The sequence below is a fragment of the Peromyscus californicus genome, unplaced genomic scaffold (genome assembly GCF_007827085.1).
Source record: "Peromyscus californicus insignis strain IS unplaced genomic scaffold, ASM782708v3 Scaffold_8__1_contigs__length_139910024, whole genome shotgun sequence".
Lineage (NCBI taxonomy): Eukaryota > Metazoa > Chordata > Mammalia > Rodentia > Cricetidae > Peromyscus > Peromyscus californicus.
In genome coordinates this window covers 85,318,850-85,339,921 of record NW_026294606.1, presented here as the reverse complement: position 1 = coordinate 85,339,921, position 21,072 = coordinate 85,318,850, and the positions used below count along the sequence as shown (strand labels likewise).

The window sequence follows — 21,072 nt, the reverse complement described above, 5'->3', positions numbered from 1 at the left end:
CCCTGTGCAGATGGTTCCCAGCATGAAATGGGGACCTGGTAGAAAAGAAGATGGGGACAAGCACAGCTAGGCAAAGAAGCAAGAAGAACTGTCTAAGCCAGGCATGGTGGTAAATGCCTATAATCCCAGGAAGGAAGATCGGGAGTCCAAAGCCAGCCTGGGCTGCTTAGCAAGTTTGAGGCTAGTCTTGACTACACGAATCCCTGTCTCAGTGCTTTCTAGGTATCACAAGGAAGTTCAGTTCCCTGCACCAGAAAAGTATCTAAGAATCTGTTAGAATGAAAGGTCAAAAGTGAAAAATTAAATAAAACAACCAAGTTGATAACATCAACCCAAAGACACACATACAGAAAGCAGAGGCTTCCAAGTCCTGCTAGAACAAGAGCCTGGTGGAAGAGAGGAAAAGAGACAGACGGACGGACGGCAGGAAGACAGGCCCATGAAGGGAGTGGGACGCCCTGCTCCAGGGACACAGCTCCAACAGCGACAGGACAGACAGGGTGGGAAAGGAGGTCAAACTAGAGTGTCAGACCAGCTGAAGCATTTGGAAAGAGCAGTGAGTCACATGTTCAGTACCCCCCAGAAACGGCAAAACGGAGCACAATCAGTTCTGCAGGAAAGGGCCTACTGAGGAACAGAAGAGAGGGCTGAGGCCACCTCCGGTGGCTTGTCACTAACAGTCCTTCCTTGAACAAGTCACTTAACCTCTCCAGAACTTATTTTCTATTTGGGGGGGAAAAAAAAGTGTGTGCATGCCTGTGTGTGAATATACCCTCGTGTGTGCATGCGTGCGTGCGCCCGGCCAGGGGAGTGGTTGGGTCAAAAGAGGCTCTAAGCCTCTTTTCTCCAGCTTACAAGAGGTGGAGAGAGAGGGAAAGCAGTAATCTCTTAATGAAAGAGTTGGGGCTAGATCTCTGAGTCCAAGAGGCCAGCCTGGTCTATACAGCAAGTTCCAGGCCAATCAGGGTTCCAATAGTGAGACTGTGTCTCAAACAAACTAAGAAAAGAAAGAATCAGAAAACTGGTAATTTTTTTTTTTAACATGGGAAGAGTAATAGTTAATAATAGTTCGGCCTACTGCTTTCCAGAAAAGGTGCATTGCTTGTGTGCAGGTTACACAGATTCCTCACAGCAAGTGTGAGAGGCAGGCAGTACTGTGAATACCAACTGAAGCTCACGGACACTGAGCCACTAGCCCAAAAGCACAGCCAATCATGGGGTCCCAGCAGCAGACATGGCATCCCACCCAGATCCAGCAAGGACACAAGACCCACATGCCTTCCTTCCTTCCTCAGTCATGCTACAGGTGTTTTTGTGAAACAAGGTCTCACTCTGTGGTCCTGGTTGGCCTGGAACTCCCTTTATAGACCAAGATGGTTTCAAACTCACAGAGATCCTCCGGCCTCTGCCTCCCAAGTGCTGGATTTAAAGATGTGCACCATCACACCTGGCCCCACAGTAACCTCTTAACCTCTAAGGAACATCTTCCGCTCAGCTGCCAGGGACCAGCTGATGCAGCTATCAACCACTGGCAGGCTACTCCCATTTCTATGTCCAAGGTTCCAGGACAGCAGTTCTCAACCTGGGCGTCACATGTCGGATATCCTGCATATCAGATATTTACATTATGATTCATAACAGCAGCAAAATTAGAGTCATGAAGTAACAACAAAATAATTTTATGGCTTGTGGAGGAGGAACTCACCACAATGTGAGGAACATATTAAAGGGCAGCAGCAGTAGGTAGGTTGAAAATCGCTGTTCCAGGAGGAAAGTGAGGCAGGCAGAAGTGGCGAGGGACGGAAGCTGTCTGGTTCTGTTCTTTTTAGGCTTACGAACAGGAGATTTGCTTCTCACAGGTCAGGAGGCTTTAGTCTGAATCCAGTGCAGCACAGTCCCGGGCTGCCTCTGCCTCTCACTGCAGGGTTTATCATCTAAGAGGATTGCCACCTCTCTCTATGGCAGCCGCAATAAAGCAGCAGGATCGTCCTCATCCTATTCTTTGCTCTCAAAGCCCTCCAGAGCTGACTAATTAACTGCAGCACTAGAAAAATCTGAGTAGTATAAGGTGCTTGTTTCTCTCATCCCATTACTCATTATCTCTCTCTCCTTTGCAGTGCTGGGGACTGAACCCGGGTGCCTTCACACACCAGGCATGTGCTCTGCTGCTGATCAGTATCCCCGACATCTTTTCCTTATATATGTTCTTAAATGAACACAGGAAATTTGGAATTAAATTTAAAAACATTATACATGTTGTAATTCTAGTAATTCCACTTTTTAGTGGTTTGTTTTGTGGTTTTTTTGGACACAGGTTATCTCTGTGCAACTCAGGCTCAGACTCACTATTCTCCTGCCTCAGCCTTTTTTTTTTTTTTTTTTTTTTTTTGAGACAAAGTCTCACTATGTAGCCCTGGCTGGCCTTGAACTCAGAAATATACCTGTCTCTGCCTTCCAAGTGCTGGGATTAAAGGCATGCACCACCACACCTGGTGTTGCAATAATTTTAATGAGAACATTCTCCTTCAGAAAAAATGGCAGCAGATGAATACAATGCTCCCCAGGTCCCATTCCTCTACACCACCTCTCTCTACCCAGTGAAAGCGCCTGTGGCTTCTGAGAGCGCTCAGACATTGCTCTGTACAAGGGGAAGACTGTGGCTCCTTGCTGCTGACGTCACCATGAGCCTTCCTGATGGAAGGAAGGATGTGAGAAAGGGTAAGAGGTTAAAGGGAAGCTGAAGGGCGAGGACAGGGCGAGGATCCCAGAGAGAGCGGAGACGAGAGCTGGCTTACATCAGTGGCGACAATCACGTTTCTGGTTTTCTCCTGTATTACTTCATCTTCCCTTGGGGGTTCCTCTTTTCAAGTGGGTGGCTAAGCAGTGGCCAGATGCGCATGTCTGAGGCAGACACTGGAGAAGTCAACTGACATACACGTACATGATGTAAGTGACAGAGAACGCAGAGCTTAGCTGGAAGACCTGACTTAAATACTGGTATCTGGGAGTTGGAGAGACGGCTCAGTGATTACTCACTGGCCGCTCTTCTAGAGGACCCGGGTCAATTCCCAGCACAGTGGCTAACAACTGTCTGTAACTCCAGTTCCAAGGGATCCAAGGCCCTCTTCTGGCCTCTGTTCATAAGTGGTGCACAGACAAACACACGCAGGCAAAACACTCATACACATCAAATAAATAAATAATCAGGAGGTGGTGGCGCACGCCTTTAATCCCAGCACTCGGGAGGCAGAGACAGGCGGATCTCCATGAGTTCGAAGCCAGCCTGGTCTACAAAGTGAGTTCCAGGACAGCCACGGCTATACAGAGAAACCCTGTCTTGAGAAACTAAACAACAACAACAACAATAATAATAATAATAATCCTAGTATCTTACAGGACTTCCAGTAAGAGAAGGATATCCCTCAACCTCACTCATCTAACCTAGGGGTGGGGATCAGGCACTGACAACCTGCTACCGCTTCAAAAGCCAAAGTGAGAAACACACTGAAAGGAAGCTTAACACCGCTCTCACAGTACAAACACAAAGACATTCCCGAAGGCAAGCAAATATTACAGCCTCCTTCTGACAACCCCTATGAGACAGACTTAAAAGTTACACTCTTAAAAGTGTTATACTCTCAAGTCTATCTCGTAGGGGTTGTCAGAATGAGGCTAAACACACGGCCGCTTTTAAGTATATGAAGTAAACACTGAATAGTCAAAAAGTTCACATAGCCGGACCCAGAGTGCCATGACGTACTCCCTTCACCATCAACAGAAATGTCACCTATCAGAACTGGGGTTCCAGCCATATGCTCAGTGAGGAAACACCTTCTCACCTGATGTCTCCTACATCCAGTACAGCAGGAAAACATACGCTCCAAGTCTAGCGTGAACCTGAGCCAGGTCTGCCTGAGTGGTGGGCCCTGGTCTGCCATGAGCTGACCTTTACCCCAAATCTAAGTCAGGGATGCTACTCATTGCCCAACACTGCCATCACTGTGACAGTCCTGTGCAGAGACTAGTCTGCAGCCTGATGCAGCCGACTTGCTGAGTATTTGGGAGGAGTGTACAATTGGTGTCTGCATGCTCAAAAGCAGTGTTTTTGGTTTTTTAAAGAAATACTTAAGTTATATATTCAAACATGACTGCCCAATTTTTTTAGCCAAAAAGTTCAATAAGGGGCTAGTGTGATGGCTCAGCAAGTACAGGTTCTTGTGCCAAGTATGATAACAGAAGTTCCATCCCCAGGACCCACTTGGTAGGAGAATCAATTACAGAAAGCTGTCCTCTAACCGACGCACACAATAAGTAAGTAATAAATACAATTTTTAAAATGTGAGGGTCAATGAAAGGAAGTCCTTAAGACCATTCATAGACCCCGAAACCGTATCCCTGCAATGAATGAGAAGCGTAAGCTCAAATTCAGAGTGTAAGCCCCGTGCTCCCTGCTACCAGGTATCGTCCTTCGCTCGTGGTAAGACCTCCAGTCAAGTGACTTAAATCAGCACCGTTTCCTTCGGCCACTTTAACCCATGAGGAAAGAGGTGTCTATTTCCCAACAGCTTCCCAGGAGAGCCGCTGCCCTCAGAGCCAGGCTGTCGGTTGGCTCTTCCCTCCGAACAGGCTTGCTATTTCCTCACCTAAGGCAAGCAGATCCAGAGAGACCGAGGAAACCATCTTCCTTGTGCCTCTCACTCAGACTTATTGCAGACTGTCCCCCCAACAGTAGCTCTTTCTTGGAGTGACAGGGATATTCAGGTGGGGCCCAGGACAGCCTTTGTCTTTAAATATAAGTGAAAATCTCACAGAAACCCCAAACTGAGATCCAATCAGACGTCCACCTTCTTCCCAGTTTTATTTTACTGGACTATCAGAGACAGAGCTCCCGTACCCCAGGCTGGCCTGGAACTGGAGATGTAGCAGAGATAACCATAAACTTCTGATCTTTCTGCCTTCAACTCCAGAGAACTGGGATCACAGCAGTGCGGCATGGTTTGCATGTTGCTGGGGACCAAACTCGGGGTTCTCTGCATGCTAGACAAACACTCTATCAACTGACCTACATCCCCAGCATGAAGCTTAATTTTAGGCAACTTTTTCTTGAGCTCACTTGCTATTAAGACAGGTGCCCTCATCCAGTATGGAGCTAGAAAGCTGTAAATTGCCTTCTCGTTATATTTATTGTATTTTTCCCTCTCAAACATGCTCAGTCTGACAGTCCCATATGGCTGTCAGCATAGTTCGAAACCGATACAAGGAATAATTACTAGGAAGAGGCTGTGTGTACAAACTTGTGTGTCGGGGTTTTCCAAAACCTCTCAAAGCTCTAACTGGAGTGGGAGGGTGGATCAGGTTGGCCCTAGCGGGTAAATCAAAGAAAAGATTCAGATTTGGGAAGGAAAAGTGGAGAGCCGCTGTCTGCCACAGGAGGGAGGGAGGAGCAGACTGGAAGCAACTGCCACAGTAAGAAAGAAAAAAAAATCCCACCAAACCTAAGGTTAAAAGGAGCCCTCCGACCTCCAACTCCGTGTGGGTTTTGTTTAAGAAAAAAAAAAAACACCCCAGGAAGCCACAAAAACAGCTCTTTTTCAAGAGAAGGATCACGTTAACAAAGCGAATAGAGGAAACCTGTGCTCTGAGTGTAACCTACCTACTATGAGCCCTGGGAACGGAAACCCCTCTTTCCCGGTTTGGTAGTGGGTTTCAAAACAGTAGGGACAGCCAGCAAGATAAAGCTACAAGGGGGAGGGGGAGCGGGCCGTCAAGCTTTTCCTGAATACAGGGAGTCTTCCGACCACAGGCTTTTAAATGGGCCTTTCTCGGGGCAGCTGACAAAACTCCCAGCTAAACACACGCAGTGTCTGGCTCTCAATGAGAGCCGGGTGTGCGCTGAAAACCGCGGGGCTTTCAACTAGCTCAGGCACGCAGGCAAGATGCACCACCCACACCCGATGTAGCCGGTACCCCAATGCCCCCCATTAGTGACCAGGGCTCCAGCAGTGTCTGAACTGTGGCGAAGAGTATACTACAGGGACAAAAGAAACCACGCGAACGCGGAGCGCCCGCCCCAGGTCTGTGGGGGCGAAGGGGTGGTCCTCACAGACCCTCCTCCTTCGGGCGCGAGCCCCAGCCACTTACTTTCGTTCGACCGTTTATCCTGTAGTTGCCCAGCTTCCCGCTGCAGTGGCGGATCAGGTCGTCCATGCTGCTCATGAGCAGGCCGATGGTCTCGCAGCCGGGCTCCTTGCCCTCGATCCAGGTGATCTGGTCCCCCCGGATGTCCTTGGAAGAGTCACTCTTCTGGCTGACCAGCTGCCCGTCCGTGAACTTGCCGGTGTCGTGGAGGGCGCGCACCTCGTCGCCGATCTGCTGCCCGGTCTCCTTGCCCAGGAAGTCGTCCACTACACAGATACCGTGCTTGTTCATGCACGGCACGATGTACTCCAGCGCCAGCTTCAGCGCCGGCAGCGGCTTGGTCTGCCCGTTGGGCCGCAGCCCACCGCTGGGACTCAGCGCCTCCCCGGGGCCGCCGCCTGCTGGGCACAGGCTGGCACGCTCCGGGCCCGGAGACCTGCTAGCCGGAGGATCCTCGGAGCCGGGCTCTGCCGGGCCAGGACCACTCCGGGCCTGTGCTGCGTCCTCAGGGCCCGGGGCGCTCGAGGCCGCCGCGCTGTCCCCGCGCCGGGCCGCCCCGCCGGCGCGCGCGGCTCCGGGGGCCCCACCACCGGGCGGGGGCGCGACGCGGGGCTGCGCCGGCGCGGGCTGCGCGCGGGGGGCCTCGCCGCCCTGGCACACTAGCTTGTGCTTCTTCCAGTCCTGGCGCTGGTGTTCCTTACAGCAGTAGAAGGAGTTGCGGCAGCGGCCACAGCGCAGCAGGTTCTCCATCTTCCCGCACAGCTCGCAATACTGCCGGTCGCGCTCGCTAGCGCTCAGCACGCCGGGCCCGCCGCTGTCACTGGCCATGGCCGCGTCAGGGCGGGCCGCGGGCCGGGAGCGGGGCGGCGGCGGGGCCGTCGGGGCGCCCACCCGGGGCCGCCGCCCGCTGAGGGAGGCCGCGCGCTCCCTGGCCTCGCCTGCCTCGCCCGGGGCCGCCTAGCGCCGCATCGCGCCGGAGAGAGCGCGGCCTGCGCGGCGCTCGGCGCCCTGGGCGGGCGGGCCCAGCCGGCTGCGTCGGGGCGGGCAGGCAGGGCGCGGGCCTGCGGGCGCCACTCGCTCCGCGCGCGCTGCACGTACACCACGGCCCCGGCGACCCGGCGCGCGGGCGGAGAGGGCGGGGGCCGCGCGCACGCGGCGGGCCGGGCCTAGCGGGCGGGCGCGCCGCTTCCTCCGCCCTCCCCTCCGCCTCGCGGCTCCGCCCGGGGCGCGCGTGGCCGTCTCCGCGCGCGCGCGCGCGCGCCTCCACCTGCCTGTCGGGGACCCGCGGGCAGCGCTCCGGGACTGCTGCGCGGCGGCCTTGGCCACCTTGGTATTGCAGAGGAGGAAACGGAAGCTCAGACCTCCCGCCGGGCCGCTCCGTGCTCCCGGCAGGCTACGGCGCGCTCCCGGTCTGCAGCTCCCCGGAGGCCGCAGAGGGCACAACAAAGCCCCCCCCCGCCCCCGCGCCCTCCCTGGCAGCCCGCTTAGGGACCGACTACTGAAACCCCCGGGCCAGGTTCTGGTTTGGCTTTGTTTGGTTTTGGTTTTCTGGCGTCCTTAAACTCTGAGATTTTTCCCGGTTCCGGTTCGAGACCTCCCGGGTTAAGTAAGGTAATCAGGGCTCGATTCCAGATCCGCATTCAGGCCTGAAGCTCTCAAGAGCGTTATTACGTGAACGACTCTGTACACGATCTTAAAATCTCGCATTAGAATTTGCAATAGTGTCTGTATTACGAGGATTAATACGGTCTTTGTTGTTTTGAGATGTAGCCCCCATAGCCCGCAAACATGACTCTCCTGCCTCACCTGCCACAATGGTAAGGTGATTATCGTCAACCCCAGCGCAGTATCTTGATTTTTATTTGCCCACAGTGTTGGGAATTGAGATGAACACACTTGTTTGTGTTTGTTTTTAATGAAATCTTAAAACCTCCCTGAACCTGGCGTGGTGGCGAACGCCTTTAATATCAGCACTCAGAGGCAAGAGGATCACTGAGTTTGAGGCCATTCTGGTCTACATAGCGATTTCCAGGACAGAGAGACCCATTCTCAAACACGTACATACATACACAACAAGCCAGATCTTTTTGTTTCCACCTGTCATTGGTAGGAGGAGTAAAGGGTGGAGCTGGGGCAAGGAGACTGGCCTTTAATTAGAGCACTGGGGAGGGGGAAGTAAGATCTCTGCCAGTTCAGGACCAACCTGCTCTACATGGTTAAGTTTCACATCAGCCAGGGCTACAGAGTTGGGCACAGTCACCTTGCCCCCAAAACAGTCAGCAGGACTATCATCCCCGGGACAAGTATTTGTCGTAGTGTACTCAGGGCATATATTTGACTGTGCATAAATTAATGTAAACACAAAAAGAGGTCTAGGGGTGTGGCTCAGCGAGCCCCTTGTTACATGCCTAGGACCTGGGTTTGATCCCCAAGAACTTTTTCCCCCCAAAAGTAAGTAAATCCTAGTAGAATCAAAGAGTTCTTCGGCCTCCTTTTGCTATAGTAGGCACACATTTTAACTTCAAAAGAGTAGGAATGTTCTTCGCAGGCGACAACAAACGGGGTATTTGTTACAAGTCTTATAAATTTATGTATTCGTAGGTATTAAAGTTACCCCCCTAGTCCAACAATTTTATTTTATTTTTTTTACAGTTTATTTGTTTAGTGTATATATGTACGTATGTGGGTGTGTCCAGGCCACCATGTGTCTGGAGGTCAAAGGACAACTTTCAGGAGTAAGTTCTCTTATTCCATCATGTGTGTTTCTAGGACCAGACTCAGGCTGTCAGTTGTGGCTGCAAGTACCTTTTCCTGCTGAGCCGCTGGCCCTGACAGGGTCTTAGAAGGTTACCGTTATTGGGTTCCTGGTATGCCAGTGTTTGCCTCTCTACATGTCCTCCTGTTTTTATTTAATTCTACTTAAAGATGGCAGATTCAGACTCTCAGTTACAGAGTCAGGCAAGGCTTTTGTGTGGTGGCACCAGCCTGAAATCTCAATCCGTGTGAAACAAGTTTTAGACCCGTATATCTCAAAAGGCAAACATTCCAGAAGAAAGTCTGTTAACTTTTTTGTTGCAATTAGGCATATAGAATCACAAAACAAACATATAGTTAGTAGAAAGTCAAATATAAAATATTCATTTCAAATATGTCCAAAGGTCCACAATAACTTAGGCCCTAAGTCTCATCTAGGAAGGTCTTACTGAGTATGCCACGGGTTAAGTTACATGGATTTGAGCCTGGATTTCCACCACCATGGTAGCAGTCAATACAAAAAAAAAAAAAAAAGTTTTAATTTTTATGTGGGTCAAGCAATCTGGTTGAAATGGGAAGTCGTGTTATCAGGCCCGTTGGACAGGTTAGCGGAGTGCCATGGGAGAGTCTCTGCTGCTCAGATGATACTTGGGCCAGCCCATCAAGAGCACCATGGTAGAAACTGAAGGGAGAATTAAAGGAAGTGTTACTATCTCCGCTCCTGTGTGACAACCTGAACCACAGCTGACTGGCTACCTGAGTGGCCACCCTTTGTTCTTGGGGGATGCTCCCCTAAGTTAAGAAGCAATAGCACCAGAGAACTGATGGGGGACTCAAAAGTAGACACAAGGCTGGAAGTGAGCCCCAAGGAAGACTTAAACCAGGAAGTGATAGCGGCATATGCCTGTCAACCCAGCTATGTGGAAAGACTGAGGCAGGAGGATTGAAATTTTAAGTCTTGCTTACAGAGTGTGTGCCTGGGCTACAGAGCAAGTTCAAGGTCAGCCTAGACGACTTAGACCCAAAGTCTCAAACTAGTAAGTTAAAAGAGGTTTGGCAGTGTAGCTGAATGACAGGGTTTGCAGAGCATGTGCACAGTCTCTTTGTAGCCCAGGCTGGCCTCAAATTCAGGATCCTCCTGCCTCACCCTGCATTCCTCAGCCCCCGCACCAGTCCACAAACACACACAGAGGAGGAAATGACTCTAGGCTTTCAGGAAGCCCATGAGGAGGACTTGCCTTTGAGAGAAATTCAGTTTCTTAAAATGTTATACTTGCCCTAAATCCTGAAAATCCTTAAACATTCCTAGCAGAGTGTCTTTTCTACTCAAGAAGCAGAATGCCTGATTGTGAGTAAGGACCTGTGGCTTCCCCATGTGACCATCTTGTTTGAATATGATGCAGAGGGCCAGTATAACAGGCATTTCACCAAGATAAACAGGAAGACAGTCTCTGAGTTCTGGGGAAAGGGACTGGAAATCAGAGCCATTTTCTAACTCTAGTTTTTGGACACACACACACACACACACACACACACACACACACACACACACACGGGTGTGGCTGGAAGCAGCACCTGCTGTCCATGAAAGGGGATCTGCCAGGCACACGGGGAGCTTCCTTCCTACCAAATCGTTCTCTAGTGAAAATAAATCGTTATATGAGACGTTATGTCCAGGAAAATGTACCAGTGACCAAACCTTAACACTTTTGGATTTTAAAGTTGCCAAAAAAAAATTTAGGCTCAAATTTTATTAAATTTTTTCTTTAAGAAAATTTTCCTGCCAGGCATGGTCATGGTGGTGCATGCCTTTGATACCACCTCTCTGGAGGCAGAGGCAGGCAGATTTCTGTAATGGATCTGATTCCCTCTTCTGGTGTCCATGGAGACAGAGTACTCATATATGTAAAAATACATGAATAAATAAATCTTTTAAAAATAATAAATAAAATCTTGGGCCAGGTGGTGGTACACACATTTAATCCCAGCACTTAGGAGGCAGAGCCAGGAGGATCTCTGAGAGTTCAACGCCAGCCTAATCTATAGAGTGAGTTACAGGACAGCCAGGACTACATAGAGAAACCCTGTCTCAGAAAAAAAAATAAAAACAAAAAAATCTTAGCACATGCCTTGTAAACCCAGCTCTGGGATGTGGTTGGAGCCGAGTGGACCCTGGGAGCTTTTAAGTTAGCCAGTCTAGCTAGAACAGTGAAGAGACCTACATTCAGTGAAAGACTCAGTCTCAAAATAAGGTGGAAGGACTAAGACATTATACTACATATACACAGGCCCTGCTCCCCCCAAACAGCGGGCTGGGCAAAAGGCTCAGTTGGTGATGCAGCTTTCCTTGGGGCCACTAAACCATATCCCTACTTCTGTTCTTTGCTGTTTTCCACCAAGCACTTCAAGGGACTCATGTCCTTGAAACCAACCCCCATGCTGTCATAGACGATGTTTGAATTTGTATGTCAGAATACAAATAAACAAATGAAATTTGTAGTCATGGTCATTTCATTGCTGAACCACTACCCGCAATCCCACAATATGCAGAAAACATTGTAACTGACGACAAACCAGAAAAATCCCCAGTACCTTATATCAAAGGATACATGAGGACCAGCCAAGATGGTTCACTGGGTAAGGGTGCATGATGATACCAAGCCTAGTATGTATGTGTAAATATATATATATAATTTTGATTCCCTAGAGCCCACATGGTAGAAGAGAGAACTCACTCCAGAAAGTAGTTCTCTGATCTCCACATGTGCCATGTCATGCACCTACACACAGTAAATAAATGCAGAATATAAGCTTTGTGGTGGTGGCACACACCTTTAATCCCAGCACCTGGAGGCAGAGGCAGGTGAATCTATTAGTTGGAGGCCAGCCTGATCTCCAGAGTGAGTTCCAGGACTACACAGAGAAACCTTGTCTCAAAAAACCTCATTAAATATATTATTTAAAAAGATGAGGGGTCGGGAATTTAAGTCAGTGGTAGAATGCTTGCCTAGCCAGCTCAAGGCCCTGGGTTCGGTTCTCAGCTCAAAAAAAAAAAAAGGTTGAAGGTCTGGGTACATAGCTAAGTGGACAGGGTGCTTGCCAAATGCATGAAGCCCAAGCTCTGATTCCCGGGACCTTGTCAGACCAGCTGTGATGATGTACAACTGTAGCAACCCTCAGGAGATGGGATACATGAGATCCCGGCCCAAAAACAATAATAAATGACTTATGTATGTGGAACATACAGTTCCTTCATTGTCAACAGTGCAGGTACAACTGGATGGTCCATTTTTATGCATAGAGGAATAGAAGTTTAATAGTTATGGCAGGTAACCTCTAAAGGAGAGGAGAGGGTGTCGATCATCTAGGAGAATGAAGGTGCTTCATGGTGGTGGCAAGAGCTGTGGGGTGACCTGGAAGGGCTGGTTTTTGGGACACCACTCCGGCAAGCATACAGGGCCATGCTTTTCAGAAAGATAGCAATGTGAACTTCCCAGTCCATGCCTCATCTATAGTTTAATGACGTGGATACCAGCTCCAGTTCAAGATGAAGAGCGCCCTGCCAGGGTTTGTGACTCACTGCCACCTTAATGTCTTGCAGGGACACCCGCAAAGGCCCAAGCAGCTCATTCCTGTAACTGCCTTCTAGCGCTCTACTAATGACTTCCCCCTCAGTCACCCTTAACTGTTTGTTTATTCCTTTATCAGTTACTGTCCAGCAATCCCTACTTGTTAATGGTATTGAAAGAGCCCTAGTGGTGTGTCCCTGAGGTCACTTCCTATAGCTAGTCCACACTGGGGCTGCACAGACAGACTGGGAAACATTGGCAGTCAGTTCCAGTTGACCCACAAAGAAGCATGAATGTAGCTAGGATTTAAGAAATGAGATGTAGAGTGGTGGCCATGGGCTGGTGATGAAAGACCAGCAGGGGTTCTGCATTGATGAAGAGCATCAAAAAGACCTCACTTGATCAGGATAGCCTTTTTTATTTCCTTATATTTGTTTTAAAAAATGTAATTAGCAGATATAAAAATAATGAGTTTTAGTATGACATTCTCACACATGAGTATAATGTATTTTGCTCACTATGGTGATATTTTATTTGTACTGAAATGTGATTTTATTTGTATGTTAATAAATAAAGTTGCCTGGGGGTCAGAGCTAATAGCAAGCCATAGCAGAGCTGGGCGTTCATGGCGCACGCCTTTAATCCCAGCACTTGGTAGGCCGAGCTAGTTAGAACTCTGTGTGGTCAAGGATACAGCCAGCATTGGAGACACACGCCTTTAATCTCAATACCATAGAAGACCTGGAGGGCTTTACATACAGGCAGTGACGAGGCAGTCACGTGGTTGGGTTTACAACCAATGAGAAGGCAGAACAGAAAGTCTATATAAAGACAGACAGACAGGAAGTAGGTCTCTTTCGGAGAGGTCTCTTGGCTGAAGAGACTAGCTGCAGCAGGCGGGTAAGGCTCTTAGCTCTGATCTCTTGGCTGTCTTCTTTGCATTGGTTCTGGGTTTCTTATTTAATAAGACGGTTGGTTACATCTACAGCTCACACCCCTCCCAATCTTCCTCTTGTTACCCCTGCCCCTCCTGCTGGTCCCCTTCCTCTCCATAGATGATTCCCATTCTGCATGAGTATGTGTATATATAATCTAGATTCTGCATATGAAAAAAACATGTATTTATTTTTCCCCTTTTATCCTTCTCTTGTCCCCCTCATCGGTCCCTTCTTTCCTCTTTTTGCTTCACACACACACAGACACACATGCACACACACAGATACACATGCACACACACAGACACACATGCACACACACAGATACACATGCACACACACACACACAGATACACATGCACACACACACACGTGCATATTCAATCTAGATTCTGTATATGAGGGAAAAAAACCATTTCCTGTTTTGAGTCTGTATCTTAGTTAGGGTTTCTATTGCTGTGAAGAGATACCATGATCACAACAACTCCTATAATGGAAAACATTTAATTGGGATGGCTCACTTATAGTTTAGAGGTTCAGTCCATTATCATCATGGCAGGGAGCATGGCTGCATGCAGGTAGACATGGTGCTGGGGAATTCTGTATCTTGATCCAAAGGCAACAGGAAGTGAACTGTCTCACTGGGCATGGCTTGAGCATATGAGCCCTCAAAGCCCTTCACAGTGACACACTTCCTCCAACAAGACCACACCTACTCTAACTAGGCCACACCTTCTAATAGTGCTGCTCTCTTAGGGGCCATTTTCCTTCAAACCATCACAGTCTGGCTTATTTCATTTGACACAATGATCTCCAGTTTCATTCATCTCCATGCAGATGACATCACTTTATTCTTCTTTTTTTTTTTTTTTTTTTTTTTTTTTTTTGGTTTTTCGAGACAGGGTTTCTCTGTGTAGCTTTGCGCCTCTCCTAGAACTCACTTGGTAGCCCAGGCTGGCCTCGAACTCACAGAAATCCGCCTGGCTCTGCCTCCCAAGTGCTGGGATTAAAGGCGTGCGCCACCACCGCCCGGCCACTTTATTCTTCTTTATGGCTCAGTAAAACACATGCTTTGTTATATAGATGTAGATGGAGTTTTTCATCCAGACCGCCAGTCAGCTCTTCCCACCAGCTGGCTTCCAAATAGCTACACAGAGACTCATTAATTATAGATGCTCAGCTGATAGCTTAGGCTTGTTACTATCTCTTACATCTTAACCAATATTTCTTACCTACTCTCTACCACATGGCGGTACCTTTTTTCAGCACAGTATGTTCATCTCCTGCTTCCTCTGTGTCCTCATGACTCCACCCTTCTTCTTCCCCAGCTCTTTTGTCCACGAGTCACACCTAACCTACCTGCTTAGCTATTGGCCAGTCAGCTCTTTCTTAACAAAGAGAGCAACACATCTTCACATATAAGTTTTTTTACCCACGCACACACATACCCCATATTTTCTTTATTCATCCATCTGTTGATGGGCATCTAGGCTGCTTTTGTGTCTTGGCTGCTGAATGGTGCAGCAATAAACAGGGCTTGCGAGTATCTCTGTGGGATGCCTACTTGGCCTTCTTCAGTTAGAATCCAGCAGTGATAAAACTGAGTCACACAGTCCGGGACAGAGTTTTGAAGAACAGGCACTAGTCACACTGCCCAGAATTCAGTTCCTATCTAGTTTGCTCCCTCAGCTGTCCCCTCCCCGCGACGGCCACTCTAGTGGGACACTGCTGTGTAGACCTCTGAGCTGCTGGCATGGCAGCCTCCCTGCCCCCCACTCTACCTCCTGCTTCCAACCGCTTATTCCGAATGAAATTTGTCAGCCCAGAACTCACACTGCTCCCCTGCACAGTAATCATAACAACCTTCCACAAGGTCTCCAGTTACATAGACAGGAAGAAGATGGAGCTTTTAGTGTCTGGCTGCCTTCTCCCGTCAGTGGCTCTGCACCCCTCTTCAAGTCCCTGCCTCCCATCACACACACACACACACACACACACACACACACACACACACACACACACACACACCAGTCCTTCCATGTGCTGCTCTTTCATATCCATTGGGGCTACATTCTTTGAATTCCTCTTACTTTTTCTTCCATTGAAGAAACGAAGAGACAGAGACAGGGACAGACAGACTTAGTGACAGAGATGAAGAAGAGGAGGCAAGAAGAAGGAGGGGAACAGCTCAGTTGAGTCTCCAAAGGGTTTGAAAACTTCTTAAATTGACAAAAGACCCCATTGAAAGCAACCCTGTGCCTTCTGGAGGAGCCCACTCAGAACTCGAAGCATGCCTGGGGAACTGAAAGGAATCCAGGCAGAGGTCAGCAAAACCAAAGGAACTTAAATGCAGCCTTACTGCTAGCCCTTTAAGGACTGAAAAAAAAAAATTTTTTTTTTTTTTAAATCTGGTGAAGCCCTGCTAATGGAGCGCTCTCCAGTGATGAATGGGCCACAGGGCCGCACAAGTATGTGGGCTTCACATTCCTGGAGGCCGAAGTCCTGCAGCTGTCAGAGAGCCAAAGACAAATCTCCAGAAAGCGCAGCCAGTGACGGCCTTGGGGGTGGGGCCCCAGTGAGAATTCCATCCTTCAAACACACACACATCCTGGAAAGAGTGAGGGAAATTTTGCATTCCAGAATGTTTGAAAGTCAAAGTTTGGAAGCTTAATTAACATTCTGGAGAACAAAATAAGCTGGAAAAAGGAAGAGAGAGAGAGAGAGAGAGAGAGAGCGAGCTGAGGTACGGCTCTATGGTAGAGTGTTTGTCTAGCATACACTTGGCCCTGGGTTCAACGCTTAACACTGAAGTTGGCCTAAGCCTGGGGTGATGACTACTGGTCCTATGGGAATCAAGGGAGGACTCCTAAGTTTGAGAAGACAGACATCTATATAATGTTAGAAATAGTGATAAAGGATGCTATATGATCTCCACAAATATCACCGTGAAGTTTGAGGCAAGGGAGAGAAGTAAACTTCAAAAGGTAAAGTTATAAACGTAGAACTACGGGGCTGGAGGGATGTTGAGAGATTAAAAGCGCCTGTAGCTGGGCAGAGGTGGCACATGCCTTTGATCCTAGCTCTTAGGAGGCAAAGGCCAGCCTGGTCTACAAAGCAAGTTCCAGGACAGCCAGGGATACACAGAGGAACTCTGTCTCAAAAACAAAACAACAACAAACAAACACCTGCTGCCCTTGCAGAGGATCCAGGTTTGGTCCCCACGACCCACATCGAGTGGCTCACAACCTCCTATAACTCTAGTTCCGGGGGATCCAACACCCTCTTCTGACCTCTGAAGGCATTGCATACATGCGATACACATACATATATGCATGCAGGCAAGACACCCATGCACATAAAAGTCTAAAAAAAAGGAAAAAGTAAGGATGTGAGATGAGGCTAATTTGCTTTATCATAATAACCATTTCACCTCAGTGCCATCCCACGATTTTCACCTGATGTTTGTAAATCTCAAATATACAAGACAAAAATATTAAAACAAACAAACCAAAAAACAAAAACCAATGACAGAGTGGGGTATGGTGGTGCTTGCCAGTAATCCCAGGACTTGGAATGATGAGTTCGAGGGGTTTTTTTGTTTGTTTTGTTTTTGTTTTTCAAGACAGGTTTTCTCTGTTAGGCCTGGCTGTCCTGGAACTCAGAATATGCCGGTGTGCATATTCTGTAGGTCTCTGGAGTCCACGTAGTGTCACAACCACTCCGTTCCACCATTGTGTGTTGACAGCAGACATAGAATTCTAAAGTTTCAGCTGGGTGGTGGTGGCATACACTTAATCTCAGCACTTGGGAGGCAGAGGTAGGTGGATCTCTGTGAGTTGGAGGCTAGCCTGGTCTACAAAATAATGTGTGTGTGTGTGTGTGTGTGTGTGTGTGTGTGTGTGTGTGTGTGTGTGTGTATAATTTATATAATTCAGCCTTCTTCCTCTTCCTCTTCCTCCTCTTCTTCTCCTTCTCCTTCTCCTTCTTCTTCTTCTCCTCCATGATTCCTACCTGTAGGAGAATTCAAAGTAGTCAAAATCATAGAAACAAAGAGGAGAATGGTGATTGATGGGGATGGGAGGCAGGCAGATAGCTGTTGTTTGCAGGGGGTAGAATTTTGGTCCTGCTGGACAGGGGGATTCTGGGGTCTGTTGTGCCCCACAATGCATTTAGGGGACCATATTGTACTTTGGAGTTTGGGGGAGGGAGAATTTTGTGCTACGTGGAGTTTGTTACAGTAAGCAAGGGACAAAGCATCTAGATGTCCTGGATTCCAAACCAACACTTTAATTCCAGATTCTTCAAGAGAGGAAAAAGTTAGGAAATAGGGTAACTCCTGTTTGTAATCTCAGCTGTGGAGAAGCCTGGGGCAGGAGGATTGTGAGTCTGAGGCCAGCCTGGACTAGAATGAGTTACTGGAGAAGAGAAAAGAACAGAAGAAAAGTGAGAGGTAGCAACAACAGATGTAAAACCCATCTGGAGATGATGCTGTGAGTGTGAGTTAGGATCAGATGGTAGACCTTTCAAACAGATGCCAAGGAATCGCATTGGTGGGGACACTCCGAGCTTGGACTAAAAGGGACAGAGAAGGAAGAAACCTTTGTCACTCTAAACTACTGAGTACAGACAAGCAAGAAAAAACAAAAGGAAAACAGGGATGCTGCCAGTTTTTGTGATTTCTTTTCTGAGTCCTTTTTTCTTTTCTATAAGAAATGAATGGTTTTGCAGCTGAGAAACTGATTTTTCTTTCTTTTCTGACTCATTCCTTCATTCTTTCTGTCCTCCCTTCTCCTTCCCCCTTCCTCTCTTCCTTCATTTCCCTCCTTCCTACACAGAGGAAACTTGTCTCCCTCCCTATTTCCCCCCTCCTCTCCCTCTTTCCCTCCCTCCCTCCCTCTCTTTCTTCCTTCCTTCCTTTCCCACACAGAATCTTACCACGTAGCCCTAGGCTGCCCTGAAACTCATTCTTTACACAGGCTGATTTCAAACTTTCAATCCTCCTGACTCAGTCCCAAGTGCTGGGATTATAGGCATGAATTACCACTCCCAGCCTGCCCTAATTCTTGGAAAGATGTTTTCCCTGGACATAGAATTCTAAAGTTTCAGCCGGGTGGCACATGCTTTTAATCTCGGCACTTGGGAGGCACAGGCAGGTGGATCTCTGTGAGTTGGAGGCCAGCCTGGTCTACAAAACAGGTTCCAGGACAGCCAGGCAGGGATACACAGAGAAACCTAGTCTCAAACCCCCTCCCCCCAAAAAAACAAAAAACAAAGACAAAAATCCCAGAATATTTTTGTTATTTCTCTGTATATAGCCTTGGCTGTTCTGGAACTTGTTTTATAGACTGGCCTCAAACTCACAGAGATCCACCAGCCTCTGCCTCCCTAGTGCTGGGATTAAAGGCATACACCATTACACCCACCATCAACCCAGAATTCTGAAGTTTCCTTCTTTCTTTTCTTTCTTTCTTTCTTTCTTTCTTTCTTTCTTTCTTTCTTCCTTTCTCTCTTTTTTTTCCCTCCGAGTTAGGGTTTCTTTGTAGCTTTGGAGCCTGTACTAGAACTCACTTTGTAGACCAGGCTAGCCTCGAACTCAACAGAGATCCGCCTATCTCTGCCTTCCAAGTCCTGAGATTAAAAGCATTCGCCACCGCCCAGCAAGTTCTTTCTTTTAACACTTTATCTTTTATTTTCCTATTTCCTCCACTGTTTCTGTGAAAAGCTAGCAACTAAATGCATACATAGTTATATAAAATTATACTTAAAAAAAAATGGTATAGGTCAGCCTGGAATTTGCCCTAGTCCTGCAGCAGCTTCCTGAGTGCTGAGGTGACAGATGTGAGTCACCAAGTCTAGCCCCAGTAGTCCCTCTCTCAGGAGGGCTTTGGTTTATATTGGGCCACCTCACAGCATTTGCAACACTGGGCTGCTGATTTAAATACTGTGGCCACCTGCTAGGGAGACATGCAGTGTTTATACGCAAGTTTCGTGCATACCAAACAACAAGGCATTGTTAAATAAAACAGCAAGTTACTGGGCCTTGTGACCCAGTACATATGACTGAAGTTGCTTCCCACACTCACATTCAGTGGCATCCAACAGAGTCTCAACCAAAACCTAAAGGCCCTGAAGTGGTCTAACTGAAGCTCAAGGCCTGTGGGTTTGGTATTGTAGATACAAGTCAGCTTGGGCAAGCCAAGGACTCACCCACAGATGCAGATACCTGAAAATGACATTTTATTGACTTTAACAAACCTTGTTAAGTCAGTAAAAATTGTTTACTAATATATTTCTTATAGATGGCCATCATATGCACATCAGGAAACGTCATTCCCTAAACCTAAAAAGAGCTGAGACATCTGGACATTTCCTTCCTACCAGTTCTTAGAGACAACATCTTTTTTAAAAAAAAAATTATTTATTTATGTATTTTTTCTATATGCATTGGTGTTTTGCCTGCATGTCTGTCTGTATGAGAGTGTTGGATCCCCCAGAATGTTACAGACAGTATTGAGCTGCCATGTGGGTGCTGGGAATTGAACCCAGGTCCTCCGGAAGAGCAGTCAGTGCCCTTAACCTCTGAGCCATCTCTCTAGACCCTAGACAACATCTTCTAACTGTAGAACATTCACTTAGGATGCCGGTTGGCTCATGAAGATGGAAGGGTGGCAGGGTTGAGTTAGTCACAGCTTCTGGGGAAATCTTCTCGCTTGGCATCTCTCACTATGGTGAGAGACCACAGACTTGCTGTAGGCAGACAGATACGGGGAGAGGCCATGGCTAGCTAATAAAGGTGAAGGATTTCCAAGACGGTCAGATTCTCCCTCAACTTCCTGACTTGAGACAAAAGTCTGGCAGCTTTTTCTCCCACCAACAGCCCCCCCCCCCCCCCCCCCCCACTGATGGATTGGCTCAAAAGTTCAAAGCTGGATCAGGACAAGGACCCGTCAACCATCTTATCTGTCTTCAAACTGATCACCCCCAAAGCAGGGGAGAAAACTCTCCAGAGGCTTTAAATCCCCCAGGGCTTGAGAAGAGCCCGGAGTTTCCCTCTGCTTTGCAGAGGGTCCCCTTCTGTCTGTCTGCTGTGTTCGTATTTCCTCCCCCTCCCCCGAGTAACTGTTGATTCTGTCTGTGGTGCTTGAGATTTCTCTGCTGCTTCCTGTTGCACTTCAGACTTTTCCTGTCTTTTCTTGAACCGTCAGAGAAAATGAACCCATTTCAAGACCCCCTAGACTGCTTCAGTAGACTTTCAAAAAAAAAAAATTCCTTAAACACGTGGTACTGTCAGAGCAGATTTTGCAACTCCTTTGAAACAAAGGTGACCAGCCAGCGTGTACTCACTCGGTGCCAACCGACCAAAGCATTCTGATACTCATGTCACCAGATCTTTGCAGCCAGCGTCTCCTCCCACGGGGGCTCTGCCACTGCGGCTGGCCGCTGCTCCACGTGGCCCACACCTCCGCTCATTTGTCTCTCTGGCTGCGATTCTCCTGGTTGTTTTTCCTTGGTCTTTCTGCAGCTTCTTGGATTTAGGAGTTGCTATCATCCCTCGGGGTTTAGAGTGAGGAAAATTCTCTCCTCGTCGGTTGGTTTCCTCTCTAGTCTTTCTCTCCCCTTCTGGGATGTTGGTCACTTTATTACAGTTCTTTGGGCTGGGAGCTGTGCACGGAAGC

The 21,072-nt window shown here is 48.1% G+C and overlaps 1 protein-coding gene across 2 annotated transcripts in view; it reads right to left on the bottom strand.

Annotated features, from left to right (window-relative positions):
• Positions 1-7,039, bottom strand: part of Egln1 (egl-9 family hypoxia inducible factor 1) — a 41,636-nt gene extending 34,597 nt beyond the window's left edge. Inside the window, exon 1 of one of the 2 annotated variants that reach the window (XM_052726840.1) lies at positions 6,142-7,039. In XM_052726840.1, the coding sequence (XP_052582800.1) occupies positions 6,142-6,966 (825 nt within the window). In that variant the 5' untranslated portion in view covers positions 6,967-7,039. The remainder of the gene's footprint in view (positions 1-6,141) is intronic. The other variant, XM_052726839.1, reaches the window with a different exon arrangement.
• Positions 7,040-21,072: the final 14,033 nt, after the last annotated feature.